We start from the raw sequence: 24,204 nt of genomic DNA, 5'->3' as shown, positions 1-24,204 counted from the left end.
TCAATACAGGATAGTCATCCAAAGAAATCAGATAAAGTTTTTGATTTTACAGTGATGAATATGTGGAACTCAGTACCACAGGGAATAGTTAAACCAAAGTATAAATGTACTCGTAGCATGGGGGGTAGGGGAGGGTGGGAAGTGCAGTTAACTACATAAGACCATAAGACGTAGGAGCAGAATTAGGGCACTTGGTCCATTAAGTATGTTCCGCCATTTCATGACTGATCATTTCCCGCTCAGTTCTGTTCTCCTGCCTTCTCCCTATAACCTTTTGAGTCCGGACTTATCAAGAACCTATCAACCTCCACCTTAAATGCAACCAGTGACCTGGGCTTTACCATCATCTGTTCACCACCTACTGTCTAACGAAATGCCTCCTCATTTCTGTTCTAAATAGATGCCCCTCTATTTTGAGGTTGTGCCCTCTGGTCCTAGACTCCACCAAAGGAAACCTCCAATTCACATCCACTAATTCTAGGCCTTTCAACATTCAATAAGTTTCAATGAGATTCCACACCCCCCCCGCCCCCACCTCCCGCCATTCTTCTAAATTCCAGCGAGTACCGGTCCAGAGTCTTCAATCACTGATCATATGATAACCCTTTCATTCCCAGAATCATTCTCGTGATCTTTCTCTGAACCCTCTCCATTTTCAGCACATCCTTTCTTAAATAAGGGGCCCAAAACTGCTCACAATACTCCAAGTGAGACCTCACCAATGCTTAATATAGCCTCAGCATTACATCCTTGCTTTTATCTTCTAGTCCTCTTGAAATTAATGCTAACATTTGTGACGAGAATACACATAAAATTAAGATGTTAGCTGGCCTGGGCTGGCACCAGTGGGATCAGCAGTTGGTCTGCCACCTGTCTTCAGGAGAAAGAGAGATAAGGAAAACAATGGAGCAGCATTTAGAGATGTTAATGAAGGGATGGGAGAGAGTAACGGAAGGAGAGCTGTCAAGATCGGCTCCCCCTTTGAACCCTGAACTGTTTGAAGTGATGGACAGGCGATACCCCAGCAGGGGGATAAAAAGGGACAGGTTCGCTAAGGTGACACACACGACACCCCGAGGTAACGAGACCCTGGAAGCGGTGCGTCTCCCACAAGTCGGTGGGAAGTTTTGGACGGCTGGTCGCAGGTTCAAGCCATAGACGTACAGGGTGGAAAGGCACGATCGGCAGGAACCTGGTGTGTGTCCACCCTTGCCTGGGTGCCAGGTTCACCGCAGAGAAACGATCGTATCTGGAAACAGAGGGGGTCACGGTCGGTGACCTCAGATGACATCACAAAGGGCTCGCCCGAAAGCTGACTGCGAAGGTCTGTGTGTGGAAGCCGTTTGAATATTCATTCGTTTTGCTCTCTCTCTCCTTCCCCCCATTGTCCATCTCCCACGGCAGCAATTACTGCGAACTGAACTGAACTAAATTGAACTGAACTTTGCGTCACTTTGAAACTGGTCATTTACCCCTAGACAACGATAGAGCTTGATTGATCCTGTTATCTTAATTCTGTGTACATGTGTGTTTATCATTGCTGAACTGTTGCATTTATTATCCTTTTGATTAGAGTACTGTGTTGCTTGTTTCTTTAATAAAACTTGCTTAGTTCTAGTAATCCAGACTCCAACTGAGTGATCCATTTCTGCTGGTTTGGCAACCCAGTTACGGGGTACGTAACGTAAGTGGGGTTCTCGTCCGCGATTTTGAACGCTAAATTTGGGACGGAGTAAATTGATTGGGTTAAAATTCCCGAAAGAAAGAAAAGACAAACAGCAGAAATGGAGGCTGAGGAACTTATAAAGGCGCCGACCTTGGAGGCATTAGAGGATGCCAGGAAAACAGAATTGGTAGCTGTGGCCAAACGGTTGAATCTTGCTAAGGGGAAGTCGACAATGAGGAGAGAGGAGATACACAGAGCTATCGTAGAGCACTATGTATCTAAAGGTGTGTTTCCCCAAGGGGAGCTGGAGGTGGTGTCTACTGAAAAACCTGCTGGAGACGCGGTACAGGTGCAGCTTGAAAAACTGAGACTCGAGCATGAGTTCCGGGTACGGCAGTTGGAGCGAGAAGAGAAAGAGAGGGACAGACAGTTGGAGAGAGAAGAGTTAGAAAGGCGGGAGAGAGAGAGAGAGAGAGAGAGAGAGAGAGACAGTTGGTGCAAGAGGAGAAACAGAGGGAAAGGGAATTCGAGCTGGAGAAGTTAAAGATAAGGGCAGAGCAGGGGCCCGTGCCGAACCAAGGTGGAGGGTTCTGGGCAACCCAGGAGGTTAGGCTGGTTCCCCCATTTGACGATACCGACGTGGATCGGTACTTTCTCCATTTCGAAAAAGTTGCTACCAGTCAGGACTGGCCGAGGGATAAGTGGGCTGTTTTGCTTCAGAGTGTACTGAAAGGGAAAGCCCAACAAGCTTACTCAGCTTTGTCCGCGGAAGATGCCCAGAGGTATGAGGTGGTGAAAGAGGCCATCCTCAGGATTTATGAGTTGGTCCCGGAGGCATACCGGCAGAGTTTCCGGAATGCGAGGAAGCAGTGGGACCGCACGTATTTAGAGTTTGCCCGTGAGATGCAGACATATTGTGAGCGTTGGTGCGCCTCGAAGGGGGTAGAGGGGGATTATGATAGACTGCTACAGCTGATCCTGATTGAGCAGTTTAAAGGTTGTGTCCCTGAGGGTATGAGACCCTACCTAGATGAGAAAGAGGCAGCCACGTTAGCCGCAACTGCTAAGTTAGCGGATGAGTATGCGCTGACGCATAAAATGAAGTTTGCCCCGAGTAAAGGCTACCAGAAGGGTAGTCAGGACGGCGAGGAGAGTCCGCCAGAAAAGTCAGTAAGTAAGCCGGGGACTCGTGAGAAGGATAAGGTAGACCGGGAGCAGTCTGGTAGGAAGTTTCCTGGGGTCGTCTGTTATAATTGTGGGAAAGTCGAACACTTTGCGTCCAGGTGCTTTGCCCCAAAGAAGGAGACGGGAAAAGGAAAAACAGGGGTTCCAACTGGCTGTATTGAGCCGGCAAACCAACCTCCAACCTCCAGGAGAGGGGAGGTTGGATAAGGTTCAGGAAGGGCGCGAGAGGTTTATCTCGGCCGGTTTGGTGTCGGTGAAGGAGGGGTTAAACCCAGTTCCAGTACGGATCTGGAGAGACACGGGAGCTTGTCAGTCACTGATCTTGAGGAGTGTTTTAGACTTTAGTTCAGAGACCGAGACTGGGGAGGTCAGTGTGATCAAAGGCATTGGAAAAGGGACGGAAGCCATGCCTTTGCACCAGATACACCTACAAAGCAATTTGGTCTCTGGACTAGTCACGATTGGGGTGAGGCCCGAATTACCGATGAAAGGTGTGGAAGTCTTGCTCGGTAATGACCTCGCCGGGGGAATCGTGTTCCCAGCCGTGAGATTGACAAGTCAGCCTGCCAGCATTGAGGCCCCGCCCATGGACTCACAGGTTTACCCTGTTTGCGCAATAACTCAACGGATGCCGAGGAAGGCTGCAAAGGCTGAGATACAGCTAGCTGAGACGTTTCTGCCAGCCTTGTACAAGGAGGGGGTAGAAAGTGAAAAGGAGGAGCGTGGTGGAACAAGAGGAGGTGAGGGGGCTGAGGCAGACTTAGCATTAGCCAGGAAGGACTCTATACAGGCACAAGAGCGAGACGAGGAGCTGATGGATTTGGCAGAGACAGCTCTCTCTGACGCAGAATTGAGAAGGGAGCCAGTCGGCTATTATGTAAAGGAGGGAGTACTAATGAGGAAATGGAGACCACGTACTGTGCCCGCAGATGAGGAATGGGGAGTTAGACACCAGGTGGTAGTGCCGAAAATTTATAGGGGCGAGATTTTTAACCTGGCCCACAAAGTACCCCTCGGTGGACATTTTGGGGTGAGGAAGACAGTCGACAGAATTATGAAAGAGTTTTACTGACCAAATATGAGGAAAGATATTGTTGAATATTGTAGGCGATGTCATTTATGTCAGGTGGTGGGAAAACCAAATCAGGTCCTGCCTAAGGCACCCCTTCGACCGATACCCGCTTTCGGGGAACCTTTTTCTTGAGTAATTGTGGATTTTGTTGGTCCCCTGCCCAGAACTGCGAGTGGGCGAGAGTATGTGATGACTATAATGTGCGCCGCCACCAGGTTTCCGGAGGCGGTGCCCCTGGGCAGCGTAAAGGCTCCCGCAGTGGTAAAGGCGCTTGTGAAATTTTTCACTACGGTGGGGCTGCCAGGGAAATCCAGTCGAGTCAGGGGAGTGTCTTCACATCTCACACCTTCCGACGGATGTTGGATGAGATGGGAGCAAAGCAGATTTTGGCCTCCGCGTACCACCCTGAGTCACAAGGGGCGTTGGAACGATTCCACACCACATTAAAGACCATAATTAAAATTTACTGTCAAGAAAACGCTAGGAGCTGGGATGATGCTTTGCCCCTCCTCTTATTTGCCGTGAGGGACACGGTTCAATAGTCATTGGGGTTCAGCCCATTCGAGCTCGTCTTTGGTCATCAGCCCAGAGGACCCCTGACCTTACTAAAAGAGCAATGTTCCAGTCCAGCTGTCCAGGTTAATGTGATTGATTACGTTTTAAAATTTCGTGAGAGGCTTGAAAGGATCTGTGACCTTGCAAAAGAAAATCTGCGACACTCCCAGACTAAAATGAAAAAATGGTACGATAGGCGTGCCCGCGAAAAAGTGTTCCAAGTGGGTGATCGGGTCTTAGTTCTGTTCCCAGTGGTAGCCAACCCCCTCCAGGCGAGATTCCACGGTCCGTACAAGGTAATTAAAAAGATAGACCCTTTGAATTATGTTATCGAAACGCCGGACAGGCGCAAACCCACACAGTTGGTACGCATTAACATGTTAAAAGCCTACCACGATCAGAAAGAAAACCCGGTTGGTGTTATCACGGAAATTAATGAGGCGGGGGTGTCGAATGAGACGGGGAAAACCCATCTCAAGAAGATGAATATGGTGCCGACCCGATTGCAGAACTCTATTGTTCTGGCTAAGTTTGCTGATAAGGTCTCTCACCTAACCCCCGAACAAAGCAGGCCATTGATAAAGCTAATTCACCGGCACGCAGATGTATGTCCCGATGCCCCGAGGCGATGCAAAGGGATGGTGCATGATGTTGTGGTCACCTCAGACCAGCCTATTAAACAACACCCCTATAGGATGAACTTGGAGAAGGGCAAGCTAGTGGAGAAAGAAATTGAACACATGCTAGCCACAGATATTATTAGGCCATCCAAGTCGGAATGGGCCTCCCCGTGTGGTTGTCCCGAAAGCCGATGGGAGCATCCGATTCTGTACAGATTACAGAAAGGTGAATGCTATCACGAAAACCGATGCTTACCCCAACCCAAGGGTAGACGATTGCATCGATAAAGTGGGGAGAGCTACGTACATCACCAAGATTGGGCTAGAGAAATCTCGGCATTTGTCACCCCCTCCGGTTTATACGAGTATAATGTTCTACCTTTTGGCATGAAAAACACCCCAGGGACCTTCCAGAGGATGATTAATTCAGTAATAAAGGGACTAAGGAACACAGAAGCATATATTGATGATTTAGTGGTCTGGAGTGACACATGGGAGGAGCACATTGTGGCGGTAGAGGAGCTATTTAAACGGCTGTCCGAAGCCACCCTGACAGTGAACCTCGCAAAAAGTGAGTTCGGCCACGCGAAGGTCACTTATCTGGTAGGACAAGGGCAGCTGGCTCCGATGCAGGCTAAGGTGCGGGCTATCTCGGAGGTCCCCACCCCGACAGACAAGAGAGCCCTGAGAAGGTTCTTGGGGATGGTGGGGTACTATAGGACATTTTGCAAAAACTTTGCGGATATTTCCCTCCCTCTCACTAAGCTTTTGCCAAAGAATGCGAAGTTTGTGTGGAACGACCTTTGCCAACAAGCCTTCGAGAGTCTGAAGGCGATTCTGTGTCACCATCCTGTGCTAAATGCGCCTGATTTTTCAAAACCCTTCTCCCTAGCAACAGATGCTAGCGACGAAGCTGCCGGGGCGGTGCTGTTGCAGACAGACAAAGAGGGGGTTGAGCACCCAGTCGCTTACTTCTCCAAGAAATTTAATATCCATCAGAGAAATTATTCCACTGTGGAAAAGGAGTTACTGGCCATCATACTAGCATTGCAACATTTTGAAGTTTATATTTGCCCGGCACGGAAACCACTGGTAATTTACACCGACCACAACCCTTTAGTGTTTTTGGCCTATATGAAAGATAAAAACAAAAGATTGCTAAGTTGGAGTCTGGTGCTACAGGAATTTGATATCAAAATTACACATATAAAAGGGACGGAAAATGTGATTGCTGACTGTCTGTCAAGGTGTTGACAACTTCAAATTCGCTGTATTAGCCAAATAGCTAATAAAGATGTGTATTTGTGTGTATCAAATAATGTATTCATGTTTGTAATTTTTACCCCGGTAAAAATCCTTAAAGGTGGGAAGTGTGACGAGAATACACATAAATTAAGATGTTAGCTGGCCTGGGCTGGCACCAGTGGGATCAGCAGTTGGTCTGCCACCTGTCTTCAGGAGAAAGAGAGATAAGGAAAACAATGGAGCAGCATTTGGAGATGTTAATGAAGGGACAGGAGAGAGTAACGGAAGGAGAGCTGGCAGATCGGCTTCCCCTTTGAACCCTGAACTGTTTGAAGTGATGGACAGGCGATACCCCAGCAGGGGGATAAAAAGGGACAGGTTCGCTAAGGCGACACACATGACACCCCGAGGTAACGAGACCCTGGAAGCGGTGCGTCTCCCACAAGTCAGTGGGAAGTGACGGCTGGTCGCGGGATCGAGCCATAGACGTACAGGGTGGAAAGGCACGATCAGCGGGAACCTGGTGTGTGTCCACCCTTGCCTGGGTGCCAGCTTCACCGCAGAGAAACGATCGTATCTGGAAACGGAGGGGGTCACGGTCGGTGACCTCAGATGACATCACAAAGGGCTCGCCCGAAAGCTGACTGCGAAGGTCTGTGTGTGGAAGCCGTTTGAATATTCATTCGTTTTGCTCTCTCTCTCCTTCCCCCCATTGTCCATCTCCCATGGCAGCGATTACTGCAAACTGAACTGAACTAAATTGAACTGAACTTTGCATCACCTTGAAACTGGTCATTTACCCCTAGACAACGATAGAGCTTGATTGATCCTGTTATCTTAATTCTGTGTACATGTGTGTTTATCATTGCTGAACTGTTGCATTTATTATCCTTTTGATTAGAGTACTGTGTTGCTTGTTTCTTTAATAAAACTTTCTTAGTTCTAGTAATCCAGACTCCAACTGAGTGATCCATTTCTGCTGGTTTGGCAACCCAGTTACGGGGTACGTAACACATTGCACTTGCCATCTCACCACTGATTCAACTTGCAAATCAACCTTTGGAGAATCCTGGACGGGGACTCCCAAATCCACTTGTACCTGATATTCTCCCCATTGGGAAAATAGTCTTTGCTTTTATTCCTTCTACCGAAGTGCGTGACCATACACTTCCCTACACTGTACTCCTTCTGCCACATCTTTCCCATTCTCCTAATCTGTCTAAGTCCTTCTGCAGCCTCTCTGCTTCCTCAACACTACCTCATCCAAATCATTGATGAACAACATAAAAAGAAGCGGTTCCAATGTAGACACCTGTGGAACAACACTAATCACCGGCAGCCAATCCAAAAAGGATATCTTCATTTCCACTCCTTGCCTCCTGCCAATCAGCCAATATTTTATCCATGCTAGTATCTTTCCTGTAAAAACTTGGGCTTTTATCTTGTTCAGGCTAACTGGCCTACAATTTCCTTTCTTCTGCCTTCCTCCCTTCTTAAAGAGTGGAGTGACAGTTGCAATTTTTTATTCCTCCAGAACCACGACTCTATTGATTCTTGAAAGTTCATTACTAATGCCTTCACAATCTCTTCAGCTACCTCTTTTAGAACCATGGGGTATAGACAATCAGGTCCAGCTGACTTACCTACCTTCAGACCTTTCAGTTTCCCAAGCACCATCTCCCTAGTAATGGCAATTGTACTAACCCTTCTGCCTCTTTGACACTCTCAAACTTCTGGCATACTACTTGTGTCTTCCACAGTGAAAACCAATGCAAATTACTGATACAGTTCATTTGCCATTTCCTAAGTCCCCCATTACTACCTCTCCAGCATTACTTTCCAGTGGTCCAATATCTGCTCTTGCCTCTCTTTTACTCTTTATATATCTATAAAAACTTTTGGTATCATTTTTGATATTATTGGCTGTCTTACCTTCATGTCTTTCCCACAGTTATGTCTTTTTAAAGATGAGGTGGAAGGGAATAAACAGTTATTCTAATACTGATGTACAAGGATAGAAGAATGCCTGAGTGAAACATAAAGCTAGCATATACCAACTGGGCCAAGTGCCTTGCTTCAGTGCTGTAGTTTCAATATAATTTTTGGTATATAATTGTGGGGGGAGGTAGCCTCAGCTTAGGGATGGAGAGAAAAGGATATTTCTCTCCATCCTTAAAGCCGCCTAAGATGAGACATGCTCAACTGAGACAAAATTAGGTCCCAGTGAAAAGGCTCCTTATTTTGTTATCACTGATTTATTACTCACACAGTCATTCCACAACTTGAAATACAAAATGACAGTTTTACTCAAATTACAAACATAAGGTGTGAATGTTTTACAAGTTGCACAATGGCACAAGTTCTAAACACCTGGCAAATGCTTCCATTGCAATATAAAAGATAGTTCTTTGTTGTTAATAATTTCCTTCACTTAACTTACTGGAGGTACTCTTGTTGGGTAATTGTCTGAAGAGAACAAGAGAACAGGAGTGTTCCTTCCCTTCCAACAAAATGTATTCAAATACAAGTTTTTTAGTTAAGGGATCCAAACATCATTATTATTTTAAATCTGAAATTTGTTTGATGTGGGAATCTTATAAATATTTTTAAAATTAACCTTAAAGTTAGTTCACGTATGGTTTATGGCAAAAAAAATTACCTGCATTCAGCCTAGCAGTTCTGCCTGCCTCAGATCCTACAGAGCAATCCAAAACACATTTGGAAGTTTAATGAGAAACATATCATAGCTCCAACAATGAGTTTCCCTCATTTTCTGGTTTATATGACATTTTCCTTAGATTTTGCAGGATCTACATCTGATACAATATTGCCTAAGTGTATCAAAGTGAAACATTTGTTCTTTTGTCTGTACTGTCGCCTGTTCACGAAGGCTTCCTTCATGTCATAATGACTGAAAGCTACAACTGCAGCCTGACTAAATCAAAGTGCACAGTCTCTGATAAATTGAATTCAATTAACTTACACTACGTCTTATTATTTACTACACATCTAAGACAGCCAGTCAACCTAGATGATTTGTCAAGCTCTCCAAGGTGCAAGTTCCCATTATTCAAGTCACATCACTCCGACTAATTTTATCTGCAGATTTGATCTACTTGGTCGTTATATTGCAATTCCTGCTTACTTTGTAAACATACACCAAAAACAGACAGTTTTGATAATTGGGCTTCTCCACTTAATGCTTTCCTTCTTATGAATGAGATGAATTTGACTACCATTTGTTTACTTCCTTTCAAAAAATCGGGAATCATAAAACAAGCACATTTACCTGGAGTGCCAAAGCCATAACCATTCTATGAATTATTGCAATCCAGTCAACGTTGCTTGGGAAGCTTAGTTCCATTTGAATATTTATACATTCTTGCTATATTCTTGGATGTGTAAAGTCCTGCCTTTTCTGCTGTTAACCAACTGGTAGGTAAGCCTTCAAGCAAAGCAGCAAGGTCCACAGCTTGAGGTGCATGCAAATTATTGGAATGTTGAATTAAAGTTTGCACACAAACCATAAGAATCAATGATATGTCAAAACAAATAACCACAAAAATGAAGTTTAAATATGATTTTAAAAAAAAATAATGTTGTTAAGGGACCATTTCAAATTCATCAAAGAACAGGGTGTGCTAAAATGCCTAGGATTCTTGCTCTTCCAAGACCTCTGTTCGAAAACATTGCTGAGTAAAACTACGATTTGAATTGGTTAGATCTCCTCATGATAGTCTCAAACATCAAATACCCAATCAGGCTGGCCATCTCCCCATCGCTGCTGCTGGCACCTGTGGTCATCCCTTGTCCACTCCAACCTTATTCAGGTGCAGAATGCCTATCTCACCAGCACTATGCAGTCCAGCACAATGAAATGAACGGTAACAAAGCCTGGAGCTGTATAGCGAGGACACCTCCCCCCAAAAAAATACACCAGACAGGCTTCCAAATCTGTACAATCTGGTCGGGGGTTTTGCTGACGGGAAAAGTCATAATTGGTTTAATAGATTTTAAATGCCTCCGGCATTAAGAATCATTTAAAACATATAAATGTTAATGTAAATATTTTGAAAATGATGAATTAGTAAAAGACATTTTTTAAAAACTAAGACACTTAGAAACATTTATAGATGATTAAATACATATGGGTAAAGCAAAATAATTTGAAGAGGCATATTATAGTATCCCTTTGGTAGTGTAAGCGGATTTGAGAAAAGTCTTTGACAATGTCCCACATGGCAGATTAATCAAAACTGAAAAATGCTAGTGGATCCAAGGGAAAGTAGCAGCTGGGTTAAAATTTTGCTCATATGGAGAAAATAGAGGATAATGGTCACTGACAGTTTTGTCACTGGAGATTTATATGTAAAGAGCTTAAAGTAGATCAGTAGAGACCTCTTGTTTCTTTGTGACAAATGTAAGTGATTCCAATTTATATACAGGAGTCACAATTGATTAGTTTGCCAAAGATAACAAAAGTGACAGGCAATGAGACTGATCATGCAAAAAACATGTTACAGGTTGCTGGAATGGCCAGCAATAAAAAAAAGTGGGAAATGGAATCCAAACTTAAGAACTGTAAGGTAATTCAGGCAAGGGAATATGAGATAAATCGTAGGATACAAGGAAATGTAGAAGAACAAAGGCATCTTGTCCTGTGGCAAGCATACAAATACAGAGGCAAAGGATACAAATGCAATCAGGTCATGCTGAAGTAGTGTATAACAACAGAGTATTGTGAATAATTCTGATCATTTATGAGAGACAATGCAGAAGTACTTTGCAATTATGTTGCCACAGCTGATAAGTTATATTTCAAAGCAGACGAGCTACATTGACGGTTATTACTTGGATTAAAGTAGGCTGAGGAACGATCTTATTGTTTACGACAGTGCAAACAAGTAAAATGCATTTGCCATAACAAGAGGATAGCAAATGTAAACAGATATGAGATAATGGGTAGAAGTATCAAAGTGAGTCAATGAAAAATGTCTTCACCAATAAGAAGTGAATGCCCAAAAACCACTACTCAAAGCACAAACCTACACTAATTTCAAAGTACATGGATCGAGAACTTGAAGAGCCATAAGCGAAAGGTTTAAGATCAAGAGCTAGAAAGTGGAAGTAAACAAAATAATCCCTTTGTTGACTATTTCATAAACGGGACCATTTATATGTAGACCAGGCACCGAAGCACAGTATCAGATTCAGCTTACAGTTGTAAGCCACAGTATAATATTGATCTAGGAGAGTGACAATGTTAAGAAAGAATACTGCCTGTTTCCTTTGCTTTAATGGGAAATAAGGCAATTTACGTTGGAAGGAAAGCTGATGATAGTTTCCTCTCTTGAATGAACATGCAAAATGAGTTTACCTTTCCAAACTGTTAATTTTATTTAAGACATTAAAAATTACCCATGTGATCCCAAACTGAAATTTCTTTCTTGAAATACAAAATATTTATATGCAGTTAAGATATGCCACAAAATTGACAGGTTACTCACTTTTATTTCCAACCAGTGCAACCATAGGCTGTTGCTCATACTCATCATTTACTTTCTTCACTACGGCAAACCAATCTTCAAGGTTCTCGAAACTCTGGTAATTTGTGATATCATATACCAATAAAATACCCTACGGGAGAGTGAAGACAAATAAATAGCTTATTATTCATTTCAACAACAAAACATCACGGTTGTTTTGGTTTAACATCACAGCATGATCTGCTCGCATACCTGTTCCTCCAGCTCTTGAGAAGGGCTGTTTTGAAGTCAAAATGCTCTGCTTGATGTCAAAGTGCAGACACGTTGACGAGGAGACTAAGAATTGAAAAGGTGAGTCAAGATAAAGTCTTTACTTTTCTAAATGTCATTGAGTAACCTGAGGGGTAGAAATGGCAGTCACTGGAGTGGTTTACTCATCATGCTGTGAAACGTCAAGTGAACCCAAATACTACATTAGCAATAAGTGCATCAACTCCTTTCACATGTCATCGATTCTATGGAGTGTAAAGTAGACTCACTGAGGAGCAGAAAGGAAGCAGAAAATAATATAGAATTTCAGGGTAATGGTCAGCTCAGCCAGATAGATGGGTGAACACCATGAGGGGCAGGAAGGTAGTGCAGGAGCACCCTGTAGCTACTCCCCTTTCTAACATGCATACCGCTTCGGATCCGCTTAGGGGATGGCTTCTCGGGGGAGAGCAATAGCAGCAGCCAGAGCAGTGACACCACATTCGGCTCTGTCGTACAGCAGGGAAGGTCAAAGTCTCAGCAACCGATAGTACTGGGAATTCCGTGGCTGGAGCACAGATAGGCATTTCTGTAGCTGTGAGCGAGACTTCAGGATAGCGTGTCGCCTTCCTGATGCCAGGATCAAAGGACAGTTTGAAAGGGCTGGGTGAGCAGTCAGAGGCTGGGGTCCATTTTGGTACCAATGACATAGGAAGAGAGATGAAGGACCCTACATAGAGAATTTTGGGAGTTAGGTCATAAGTTCATAAGTTAAAAGTAAAACTGCTACATTGTAATCTCTTGATTACTCCCTATGCCAAATGCTAGTGAGTTCAGAAATAGGAAAATTGTATGGTTGAACATAAGGCTAATGAGTTGCCTTAGGAAAGGGGGCTTCTGATAGCTGAATCGTTGATATCTCTTTCAAGAAAGGTGGGACCATATTGAAGCTCACCAATATCCTTGCAGGGAGGTTTGTTAATGCTACTCGGGAGGGTTTCAACAAGTGTGATAGGAAATTGGAAACCAGAGGTCAGCAGAATGAGTTAAAAGGTCTCATGAGAAAAGCAAGCAGGGCCAGGATAAACACATCAAGAATGATGATAGATAGATAGATATATAGATACTTTATTGATCCCAAAGGAAATTACAGTGTCACAGTAGCATTACAAGTGCACGGAAATAAATATTAGACGAGAAGTAGAAAGAACAAAAAATAAGTTACCACGAACAGTCTAACAGAGGGTCATCACTTCTCTGGCTATGACCTGATGTGTATTTATTTTCATACAAGGAGTATTGCAAGTAAGGCTGATGAGCTTAATGTCTGGATTAGTATATGGAATAATAATACTGTGTTCGTCGCACAGAATTGCTTGAGAGATGCAGGACTGGCAGCTCAAATACAGTGTAGCTGCTTCAGACTTTACAATAAGGAATGAAAAAATATATAAAATGGTGCAAATTGTAAAATGGTGGGAGAGTTGTATTCCTAATTATGGAGAAAATCAGGAAATCATCAAGAGAGGTTAACTTGGAGGGCTTAGCTAGCAAAGCCACATACGTAGAACATAACAATAAGAAAGGTGCAGTCACTAATGATGGGCTATATTGCAGGCCTCCCAATAGCTAACGGGAGCTAGAGGAACTGACAAGATGGCAAAACATGGGAAGATGTATGTCTTATTGTAGTGTATGTAGGGTTATTGTAGTGCAAAAGTTCCCAACCTTTTTTATGCCACAGACGAATATTATTAGGCAAGGGATCCTTGGACCCCAAGTTTGGGAAGCCATCAGTGAGTAACTGCAACTTTACAATATTAATTGGAATTCCCTTAGAGCCAGAATCTAGATGCCAAAATTATTTTATCAGATATAGATAATTACACTACTTAATTGTTATCAGATATGATTTCTTCTTAACCTAATCTGAGAAATCATCTAATATTATTTACTGATACTGTAAAGTGGACTGAGAACAAAAACAGAGCATTAATGGAAATACACCTTTCATTAGATTAATGATATTTCAATCATAGAATTGTTTCCTTCCAGGAGGCTTTGGAAACAATTTTACCCACAATTTGCAACAGTAAATTTCCATTTTTTTTTTAAGACCTGGGAGATTCAGGTAAACTTGAAGGAACAGATTGTAATGATGAAAACACTAAGTAGCTGGGTTTAAAGACAACTTTTTGACTTCACAATCTGTGACTGATCTGATTTTGTAACTGAAAATGGCATAAAACACACAATACAGCCACTTGGTGGTTTTAGTGATATCCATCAGCCTAGGTAGGTATAGCTTTTATTTCTTTGAATGAATTCTCTGAATTTTCCTTACAACAGTAAGAGAACAATACATGCCAGTGCCTGCCAGTGTTCACTCAGCAGAAAACAATCCGTATTGTCTTCAACTTCAGACTCCTGCAACATTCATGGACTCAGGGTCTTGGACTGTATTTTGTGTGACTGTATTTTACCAAAATCTTATATGGGTTTGCTATCTCATACGTGCCTTTTGTGTTGTGTGTAACTGTTGGTACTGTGTTTTGCATCTTGACCTGAGTAACACTGTTTCATTTGATTGTATTCATTCATGGGTAATTATGTATGGTTGAATGACAATTGAACTTGAACTTAAAGAAGCCTGTGCAGTTTTACAGTCAACAATGTTGACGTTTTGAACGTGACCTGTGCTTCTGGATCCAAAACCTGATACCATCAAGCTCACTGAAGAGCCAATCGATTGAAGATTTCTGAGATAGCAAGTTACTGATAGTTGAAATGACTCAATTTGTTAGTTTAGCTAGTACTTCCACTGCAAATTCCAAGACTGTATGCATGTACTCTTCCAGCATGAGCGACTACTTTAAGCTAATCCTCATCAACCCACCTGTTGCAGATGCACCTGCTGTAAAAGTACTGATAGGATATTGTTTTCTGGTCAAGATAATGCCTGCATACAACGCTCCTTCGGTCTACATCTTCTGGATAGATCATGAAACCATATATTTCACTTCTATTATGTCTTTTACATTTGTTTTTCATCTTGAATGTGATCCTAGAACTGTTAGAGCCTGAGATTTGCTGTTTGGAGATCATTTGGGTGTTCCAGCACTCTGCATTCTCTGAGAGGATTCCGGGAGGCAGAGGCAGCGTATGCAAACCTTGTAGCCACTAGGCTGCAGAATCCGACGCAAGCTGATGTTTGACTGCATGTCATCAATTAAAGCTTCCTTTGTGCACCAATTAAAGCAAGGAGGGAGATTGAAGCATCAAGAGGAGTGCGGAGAATGAGTGCCAGCTGCCTGTCTTTTGATCAATCTGTACCAGAGGGGAGAGCCCACCAACGTGCCCGGAGAGTGTTGCCCAGGTTTTCTGCATTTGGACTTGGATTATAGACTTTTCGTCAGTGTCATACTTTTTATAGTTTTTTTATGTTCTGTGTTTTTCATCCAAACTTTCTCATTTTTTGTGAAAGGAAGGAAATTTCGGGGTCAATGTGCCCGTTCCATTTTTGTTTGTTATTTTGTGTGTCGGGGCGGTGGGGGTGGATTTGGAGGTTGATATACCTGATCTGTTTTTGTTTGTTTTTTTTTGTGTAGGGAGGGGGGATTTGAAGGTTGATAATCATGCTGCCCTTCTTTTCTTTCTTGGTTTCATAGCTGCCCGAAGAAGAAGAATTTCAGAGTTGTGTACTTTGATAATAAATGAACCTTTGACGGGGATCTATTTTAGAGACAAAGTCACATTTTTATTCTGATGACGCACTCCATCTTGTTATGTAGCGTTAACATTGTTCTAAATGGGATGGATCTTCCAGCTCAAAAATGGGCATGAGTGATGCTATCAAAACACAACCCGTTCTGAACTCAACTATAAAATTCATTAAACAGATCAATCCAGGTCCAATGAGAATTGTAAAAAAAAATACCAGAACCAGAAATATCTATAATGCAGTTGCAACCAGGACTGCATGCATACAAAGTTTCAGATGTAATATGGCACCTATTGCAACCTTTGTGAATAAAAGGCAGCTGCTTTGCGTGGATCTCAGTATCACATCACATCCTACTTTCTGTAGGATATACCATTGAAACTGATCAATTTAAAAATTCTTCCACAAATGTTGTCAAATCTTACTAATAAGCATGTCTTTGCAATATTTTGCTTGTCCCAAACGTGTCCCATCTGCCCACCTTTGTCCCATATCCCTCTAAAACCTTCCAATCCATAATCATAGTCAAATCATTAAAAACATCTCTAATGCTTTACAATCTAAATATCTTGCATATATTTTATTTCGCAGGGAGATTAAAAATCAAAAAGTTCTCACTTGAGCTCCATAGATGTATTTGTCCAACATCTTTCCGCCTATGGTTTGTCCTCCAATATCCCAGACTTGTAGTGTAACATTTAAATTACCTGCAAAGCAGAGACACAAGTCCAATTAGACATGAAATGGCAGAAATAAAAATGACAGAAAATCCATGCAAATTATTTACTTTGGTTTCCTTATGATGTAAAGGGTCTGAATAGTAGGAAAAATGGCATGATCTTTGTAGGCAAAGACATCAGTATTTTTTTTTATTGCTTAATTATTGTACAGTTTATACCTTCATACAAAATATGGCCTAACAAGTTAAGACGCAAAATAACATGTGGATAATCTTTGGATTTAAATACACTTTGCCTTAATACATAGAAGAGTTTCATCTTCAGACTTTGCAAATAGTCCATAAGTGTCTAATTATGGGTCACAAATTAAACCTGAGCCGAAGCAAACACTTGTGTTTATCATTTGAAAAACATTAAGTGTATAATGAGCAAAGAGGTAATATTTTTTAATAGCAGTTTAGTTTTTTTAATATTGAAGTTAACCAAAATCAATATTTAGAAGTTTATTGCCATATATTTTGCAGCAATTTACATTTGGCAGATATGGTGAACATATTAGAAAGCAAGCATTTATCTATCATATGGAAGAGGTCTTCCTCTAAGAGCTTCAAGAATTGCTCCTCTTCTCCTTTCTATCACCAAAGCTATGGGGGAAAATACTGCATTTATAGCAGTGGAAGATATAAATGAACCAAAAAAATGCATTAATTTTTTTTAAATACAGGCTTCACACTGACCAGTCCATACTGGGCTGAATTTAAAACCCACATTGGGACTCAGTATTAACATTGTAAAACATTTTTGGCGTAGCTTTTAACCTTACTTTAAGTGTCAAAAGCCAAGGATTGAATTAAAAACATTACTTTGGCTATTTTTCATTAAAAGACTGAAATAATCCATTCAGTGGGACAGTCCTATTTACTGGATGCTACCCAAATAACTGTTAAAACATATTTTACAGTAGATCCTTTAAGAAAAGGTTTACTCTATATTAATCAAATGTGAGCTCATGCAATGATGGACAACCACACACTTCTTTCAAGCTTACCTCTTGCCCTGAGTGCTCTTCAACCACCATTTTGGTGCTTCGATAAAAATATACTCTTCAATACCATGAACCATTTAAGCAGCTTAATGCATATCTTGATAAACAGCAGCAAGTCAATCTTCAATGTGTTAATTTTTTTAAGTGTTAACTATAAAAATATTCAGCATCCTCAGAATTAGAAAGGTTGGAAGGTTTTGTTATTGAGCAGCTTGCTACCCGACTTCTCTGCCTGTGTTCCATGTTCTCCTGCACACACTTCTTCAAGAAGCAAAGGGTAAACAAACTCATTACTACATATTGCGAGTGGGCCTCAAAGCATTGTACACGAAAGTCCTGGCTCTGAAACACCCTAAGTCTTTGATAGCTTTTAGCAACTTTTAAACTGTATCAGACAGTTAGGAACATATAAAGTGTAATCAAATAGACTTAAATAATTAATTAAAATACTTTTACCATTAATAAATAAATTTAATTGAAACTATTTGAAAACACTACCAAATAATTTAAAAGAGCCTTCCAGTCCTTTTGGATAGAGAAATCAATATCCTCTGTTTGAAGAATTTTTTTTCTCAGCTCTGTCTGAATGGCTGATCTCTTTCTCTAAAACTGGTACCACTGGTTCATTAAGCCCCTTACAGAAAAAACTATCATGGAAAAGGTGTCACAATCCTTATACCAGTGGCATAAAGTTGATGGCTAGACCTGCTCTTCAAGAAGTCATTGTTCCTTTGCTGAACACTGGTGCCATAATGGATAGTTGTATGCTCTAGCATCTAACCAAGACACTCTGGACTGTACATGCACAGTTAAACATAGATCAAGACTTACTAGGATACCAGCATCTGATAGCCCCAAATTCCTTTCAGAACTACATCATACAAAATCTTAGCTTGAATTTTATATTTCCATAATTGATCAATGACATAGAGTAAAAGCACATCTTACAGTGATATTTGAGCCAAAGGAATATTAGTCTTGTTTTCAGAAAAAATGCACAAAATCTGATTTTTCAATGTTAAATGTTTGAATTAAAATTAACGTCTGTGATAGCGCACAGCAACACCAATATAGCTTTAAGCTTTAAACAAAAATTTCACAAATCTAGTAAATCCACTTCTAATTTCCATTTTGAATAAGGGCCTTCTTAAAAACAGCAATTATTTCCATTTATACAGCACTTCTAATGCAGCAAAGTATCCCAAAGCACTTCACACAAGAATAATCAATAAAACATTACATGGAGCAACATAAAGCCATGGAGAGATGATGAAAAACTATGGATAGATGATGAAAAGCTTTTCACAGATGATGAAAATCCTGTACAAAGATGCAGGTTTTTGGTGACATCTTAAGAAGTCAATTGGAGCAACAGTGACAGAGAGAAGAAGTTTTAAGATGGGAATTTCTGTTCTTAGACATTGACAACTAAACTTGGAAATGCTCAAGAGGTAAAAGTTGAAGGAGCACAAGTATCATGGAAGGTTACAAAGTTATCGAGAAGTTTTGGTATAGAGATGAGTAAGAGCAGGACATGTAAAAGTGAGTAGAATTTTAAATTAATGTGTCATTTATCTGGGGCCCAACATTATTTCAGGTGATGAGTGAATGTGAATGATAAGAGGAAGGGTGTGTTACAAAATAGGACGTGGGCACCTGGCTTCAAAAAAGCTCACGTTTATGGAAAGTAAAGAGAAAGAGAGGCCATCAGAGTTGCAAAGTCTAAAGGTTACAAGCTTATGGAAATGGCAATCAAGGGAGTTTAGGCAAGGATAGGGCAGATTCAGACAATATTACGCAGATGACATCAAAAATACTGCAGATGATGGAAACCAGAAATAGCACGTATAACACCCTATTTAAGATTTTTACCGCTACATTGTTGGTATTTCATTTTAGCTGTTCTATAAGAACAGTCTGTTCTGCATTTAGGACGTCTGGATTTGAGCTAAAGGTAAGGGGCTATGCTGTTCAACTTAGGAATGTTGTGTCAGCCGATCAGGATGGCAGAATTGGGAGAAGGTTCTAGAGAACGCTGGGTGGAGAGGTTTTGGTGACGGATACTAGTGTGGGTCGAGGTCTTTTTTAGTGGGAGCTGGGAGAGGACAGGAGGGAAAATGGCTGAGGATGCTGTCCCTGTTGCACAAGGTGCTTAGTGCAGATGAATGGCTTCAAGGAAGAAGGACCAATGTTCCCATGGGGGAGCCCGTTTTTGAAATGGATTTCGAGTGAAGATTGGAATGTGGTGTGTGCTTCCACACAGACCATGGGTCCAGCGTGTGAGTTAAAGACAACTTCAAGATGAGCTCCAACTTGCATGCACATTTGGACTGGACTAACTGTAATGGGCCCTTTTTATTCTTTTCCTTTTCTTTTTCCTACTAACTGTTCGATGAAGCTGACATTTGTAAATATACTTTCCTTATGCAGTGGATGATCTGTTATTTCTTGTCAATGGATAATTGCTGGGGGCAGTATTTACACAATATTCACACAGATCGGGGTTTTGGTGGTCGAGACATCCCAACTTCCCGATTTTGGTGGGACCCGAATTATACCAACCTGAGACGTACAGAGTTTGAGAAAGGTGGTTTTCTCACCACTGAGTCCACTGGCTGTTATTAGGGGGCTAAGGAGCCGCAGCTCTAGAGCCTCCTGGTAAAAAAGGGGTTTCACATGGGAAAAGCTCAAAACATTCAGCATTTAATATTTCGGTTCTAAGACACTGCAGTGGACCTTTAATCTGGTTTGTCAATTCTGTTTCTCCATCTGATGCTACTCCACCTACAATGTTTCCAGCATTTCCAGTCGAAATAGCATGGATTTGTTCTAAACCACTACAAAAGTGGATAATGGTATGATGGTGTTCAGTAAGAAGCTACAAAATTTTGAACTTCTTGGTGATCGAGATCATTCATCGAAGGAATTGCAAAGTTATGTTAATATGAAGGTACCATCTTGTAGGCTCTGCTAAACTTGTTTTGCCATCTGCAAAGTAACTGGCCCACATACAAAGATTCAAAGTACATTTATTATCAAAGTATATATGTAGTATACAATCCTGAGATTCGCCTTCCCACAGATAACCATGAAACAAAGAAAACCTTCGATCCAGTTTAAAGGGAAAAAAAACATCACCCTAACCTCCCCCTCACGCATGTGCAAAAGAAAAACGAATTGCGCACGCAGCAAAAAAATGAGCGAGAAAACACAGAATATAAAACACAAAATCATAAGTACTACTACTACGTCGACTCAGGCCTAGGGGGCCAGTGTCAGACACAATGATGGACCCTCCACTTCTCCCTCTCCCTTATCAGTGTGTTCAGTTCATCTACATTAGCTGCTCCACTGTCTTCTAGGAGCGTGTTGACCATAGTCTTGGGAGGGCGCCCAGGGTTCATCCTCCCGTGGTTGGGCTCCCATATGATGACTAGGCTGACAGGTAGCATTGTAAGACATTATGATGAAGGCTAAAATCATAAAAGTCCAGACACATTCGGTTCAGCTCAGTTCAATCCAGCGCAGGCTGTGCGGATCAAAATCGCCCAAAATAGCAACAAAAAAAGGAGCGACCAGGAACGAGAAACACATCGTAACATGAGCTAGAGTCCAATCCACAAACCACATCAATTAAACCATACCCAAGACCCAGCACTCCAGCACAAACCTTTGGTGGCATCGAGCGAGAGGGAGAGAGGGACCATCCTCTGGGAGCAGCGGAAAAATGGAGAGAGAGACTGTCACACACAGACACCTTCGTCTCACTGCAGCGACTGGGAGACAGCACTGAACACCTGCTCACTTTCAGCTCACTCCTCAACGATTCCAATCTTCCTCGATGCTTTAATTGGAGGGATCGGCGAGAAATGGAATTGGTCATGGGCTCATCTCCAGGCTTCCTGGCCTTGAGGCTGCACGTTTTCCTTGAAACCTCACGGAATCCTCTCTGAGATGGCAAAGAGCCAGATTGCCCAATCCATCCAAAAAGACATCACCAAACTGCAGATCACATTTTGGTCCAACAGTAGCAGAACCACATTTGAAAGAAAAAAGAAGAAGTAAAAGAAGTAGTTTTATGAACCTTCTTGAGGATGTCTCCCTTGGTCACGTTGTTCACTGGTGCCATCGTCTTGAACTTTATTTCAAGTTCATGTTCAAATTTAATTGTCATTCACCCATTCACGAATACCCACAAATATAGCCAAAGTTAACAGTGTTCCTCCAGCATCAAGGTACGAACACAGTACCAATAGTCACAAACACCACTAAGCACATATAGCAGAGGAGATAGTAGTAAGCAGACAGTCACACAAATAATATATAATATAGCCCAAGACCCTGAGTCCATGGATGTTGTCGGCAAGAACAAGGTCACAGCAGTCTGCAGATGAGCACAGTCCATTTGCCTTCCACTGAGCGAACACTGGCGGCCAGGATCAACACTAGTATGGACGCCATGCCACACCGCCTATGTTGTCACCTCTCCTGGGTGGCTGCAAAGATGACACCATGGCCTGAGGCCTAGTCCATGCTGCAACTGAGACCACGCAGCTCTACTACCGTCAGTAGCGTCAATAAACCAGTAAACCACACATTGCAGCATTCCATATTACTAATATCCAACAGTGTCTAGCAATCACAAGAAAATTGACTAAGACAATCACTTGCTGTTAGACTGTGCACCGCCTTCATGCACCGACTCTGACACCTCTCGGTATTAGGCAGCAACATGGTCCACATAGAGTCCAGCTCCTCTGCAATTTGCTAATGGGGTAGATCTGCAGTAGTTAAAGTTCTTAATGTCCAATAGCGTCTTGCAATTATGTAGACAATTAAAAAAGACAGTAACACCTTTGGTTGGCCCTGTAGAGGCTGCTTATCAAGGAAAGCATCACAGGAAATTCATACTTAATCCTATTTTATGCAATTACTGCACTGAAAATGGCCTCAAATTTCACCAAAAAAATTATTTGCTACTATATGTGTGCGCAAAGATGGCAGTCAAAATTCCTCTGCCTAGGTTACATCGTTGATATCAATTCAAAGTATGCATTTGGGAAAAGAAACATTAAGCCCAGCTTTGATACCTGTGATTCTATAGCTCATCAACAATTACCGTTGTTGCATTTTGTTTTAAAATGGCCAGTGGGGTAAGAATGTAAAGGATGATGCCAACTCCAGCAAGGAATCGTTATTTCTTCAGAAGTCAGAAGGAAGGGAAAGGCAACTTGAATTTTGATATGCGTCACAAATATTGCATTTTTAGGAGTTTATTCTAAATAAGTAATAACTTAAAATCATTTGTATTCACAATCTCTCCCCAGGTTACAGTTTTTCTTTCTAGCACTGAGATCTGTTTTCAAAATTTCCTTCATGCTTTTGTTTTGAGTAAAGAATAATATGTTTGCTATATTACTCAGTCAATGGAAATAGTTTGCAGAACAGTGTATATCGAAAGGCAAGTTATTTCACATACTTACTAGGTGACAATGGGAAAATCTTACCAGTCATTACATTCTACTTGACGTTGTAGGTATGATATTTGCTCACAATAGGAATGATACCACCAAAGCAGAATGCGTAAACATAGATTGCAATGCTAAGTATTTGACTTATGAGGCCTATGTGAGATTTGAAGCTAGACTCCAGAGGATGCATGAGTAAATAATACTTGCAGATATCTCAACATATCTGTGTAATTAAGAAAGATAAGAATTAAGAATTAAAAAAGACAGACACTCTTTGTGATCAACTATAATGCGGTTGAAATTCCTCAATTAAAAACCTGAGGATCTTTCAAACCGATCTAATCTACATCCTCACCACTGCAAAGTAAATACCAAGAGGCTGTGAAATTCATTCAGAGGTAAAATGCTAATGGAATTGGACAGGTCAGTTGCTGTCAATAGGTTGATACTATTTTTGAAGATTTTGCAGAAGAGTGCAAATTTAATGTTAAGAATATTTCATTTCAAGCTATACATGGCAGATAAAATTTCAAAGCGTTTCTGGAGGGCACCTGGTGAAGTAATTATGAAAAAAAAGTCACCCACAGTTAACTTATATGTGCTTTCAGCATTTTCCACATAACATAAATAGCAAGCAGAGACTTGATTCACTCTCAAAAAGCATGCAGAAATGTGTGAAAATTTGCTGCTAATCCTGAAAGTTAATTATCATATCAACTACTATTTTCTTTTTTTTGCAGACTGATGATGTTTTCTGTTTCAACCAATTTGGATTAATTGACTAACAAGTTTAATTAAATAATGAAAATTGTTTCTCAGCACAGAGCTAATAATGTGAATTATATGAATAAGTCATAGCTGTGTAATTGGGAATAGTGGGGAAAAATGTAGGATAGCTCATTACAGGAATCAACATATTAAAGGCACACTAAAGTATGAACAATTATTGAATGTTCTTTTCTTTAGCAATAGTACCAAAATTTAGCACATTGCTAAAATAAATAAACTACAATCTACTGTTCAGTAATTATGTTGGCCATGAAGGAATTAAAATATGGAAGGAAACATCGCACTCGAATAAATCAAGCACAGTGGAAGCAGAAAAACCAATTGCCTTTGTTCTTGCCATGTGCTTCAAGGAATGGAAGCTGCCATTTTGTGAAGCTGTTCTGTAGCCTCCATCTTGGAATTGTTTGATGAACTGTTTCC

General features: G+C 41.4%; 1 protein-coding gene across 3 annotated transcripts in view; it reads right to left on the bottom strand.

The window, feature by feature from the left end:
* The window catches only part of rab28 (RAB28, member RAS oncogene family), a 129,151-nt gene that overhangs the window by 86,877 nt on the left and 18,070 nt on the right, over positions 1–24,204 (bottom strand). For all 3 annotated transcript variants that reach the window (XM_063043422.1, XM_063043424.1, XM_063043425.1), the window contains exons 3-4: positions 16,418–16,506; positions 11,851–11,980 (exon numbers count right to left, since the gene is read on the bottom strand). In XM_063043422.1, coding sequence (XP_062899492.1) covers positions 11,851–11,980; positions 16,418–16,506 — 219 coding nt within the window. The remainder of the gene's footprint in view (positions 1–11,850; positions 11,981–16,417; positions 16,507–24,204) is intronic.

Source organism: Mobula hypostoma, chromosome 3, assembly GCF_963921235.1.
Source record: "Mobula hypostoma chromosome 3, sMobHyp1.1, whole genome shotgun sequence".
Taxonomy (NCBI): Eukaryota; Metazoa; Chordata; class Chondrichthyes; order Myliobatiformes; family Myliobatidae; genus Mobula; species Mobula hypostoma.
Note: the sequence above shows the minus strand (reverse complement) of the source record. Positions and strands in the feature narration are given on the sequence as shown.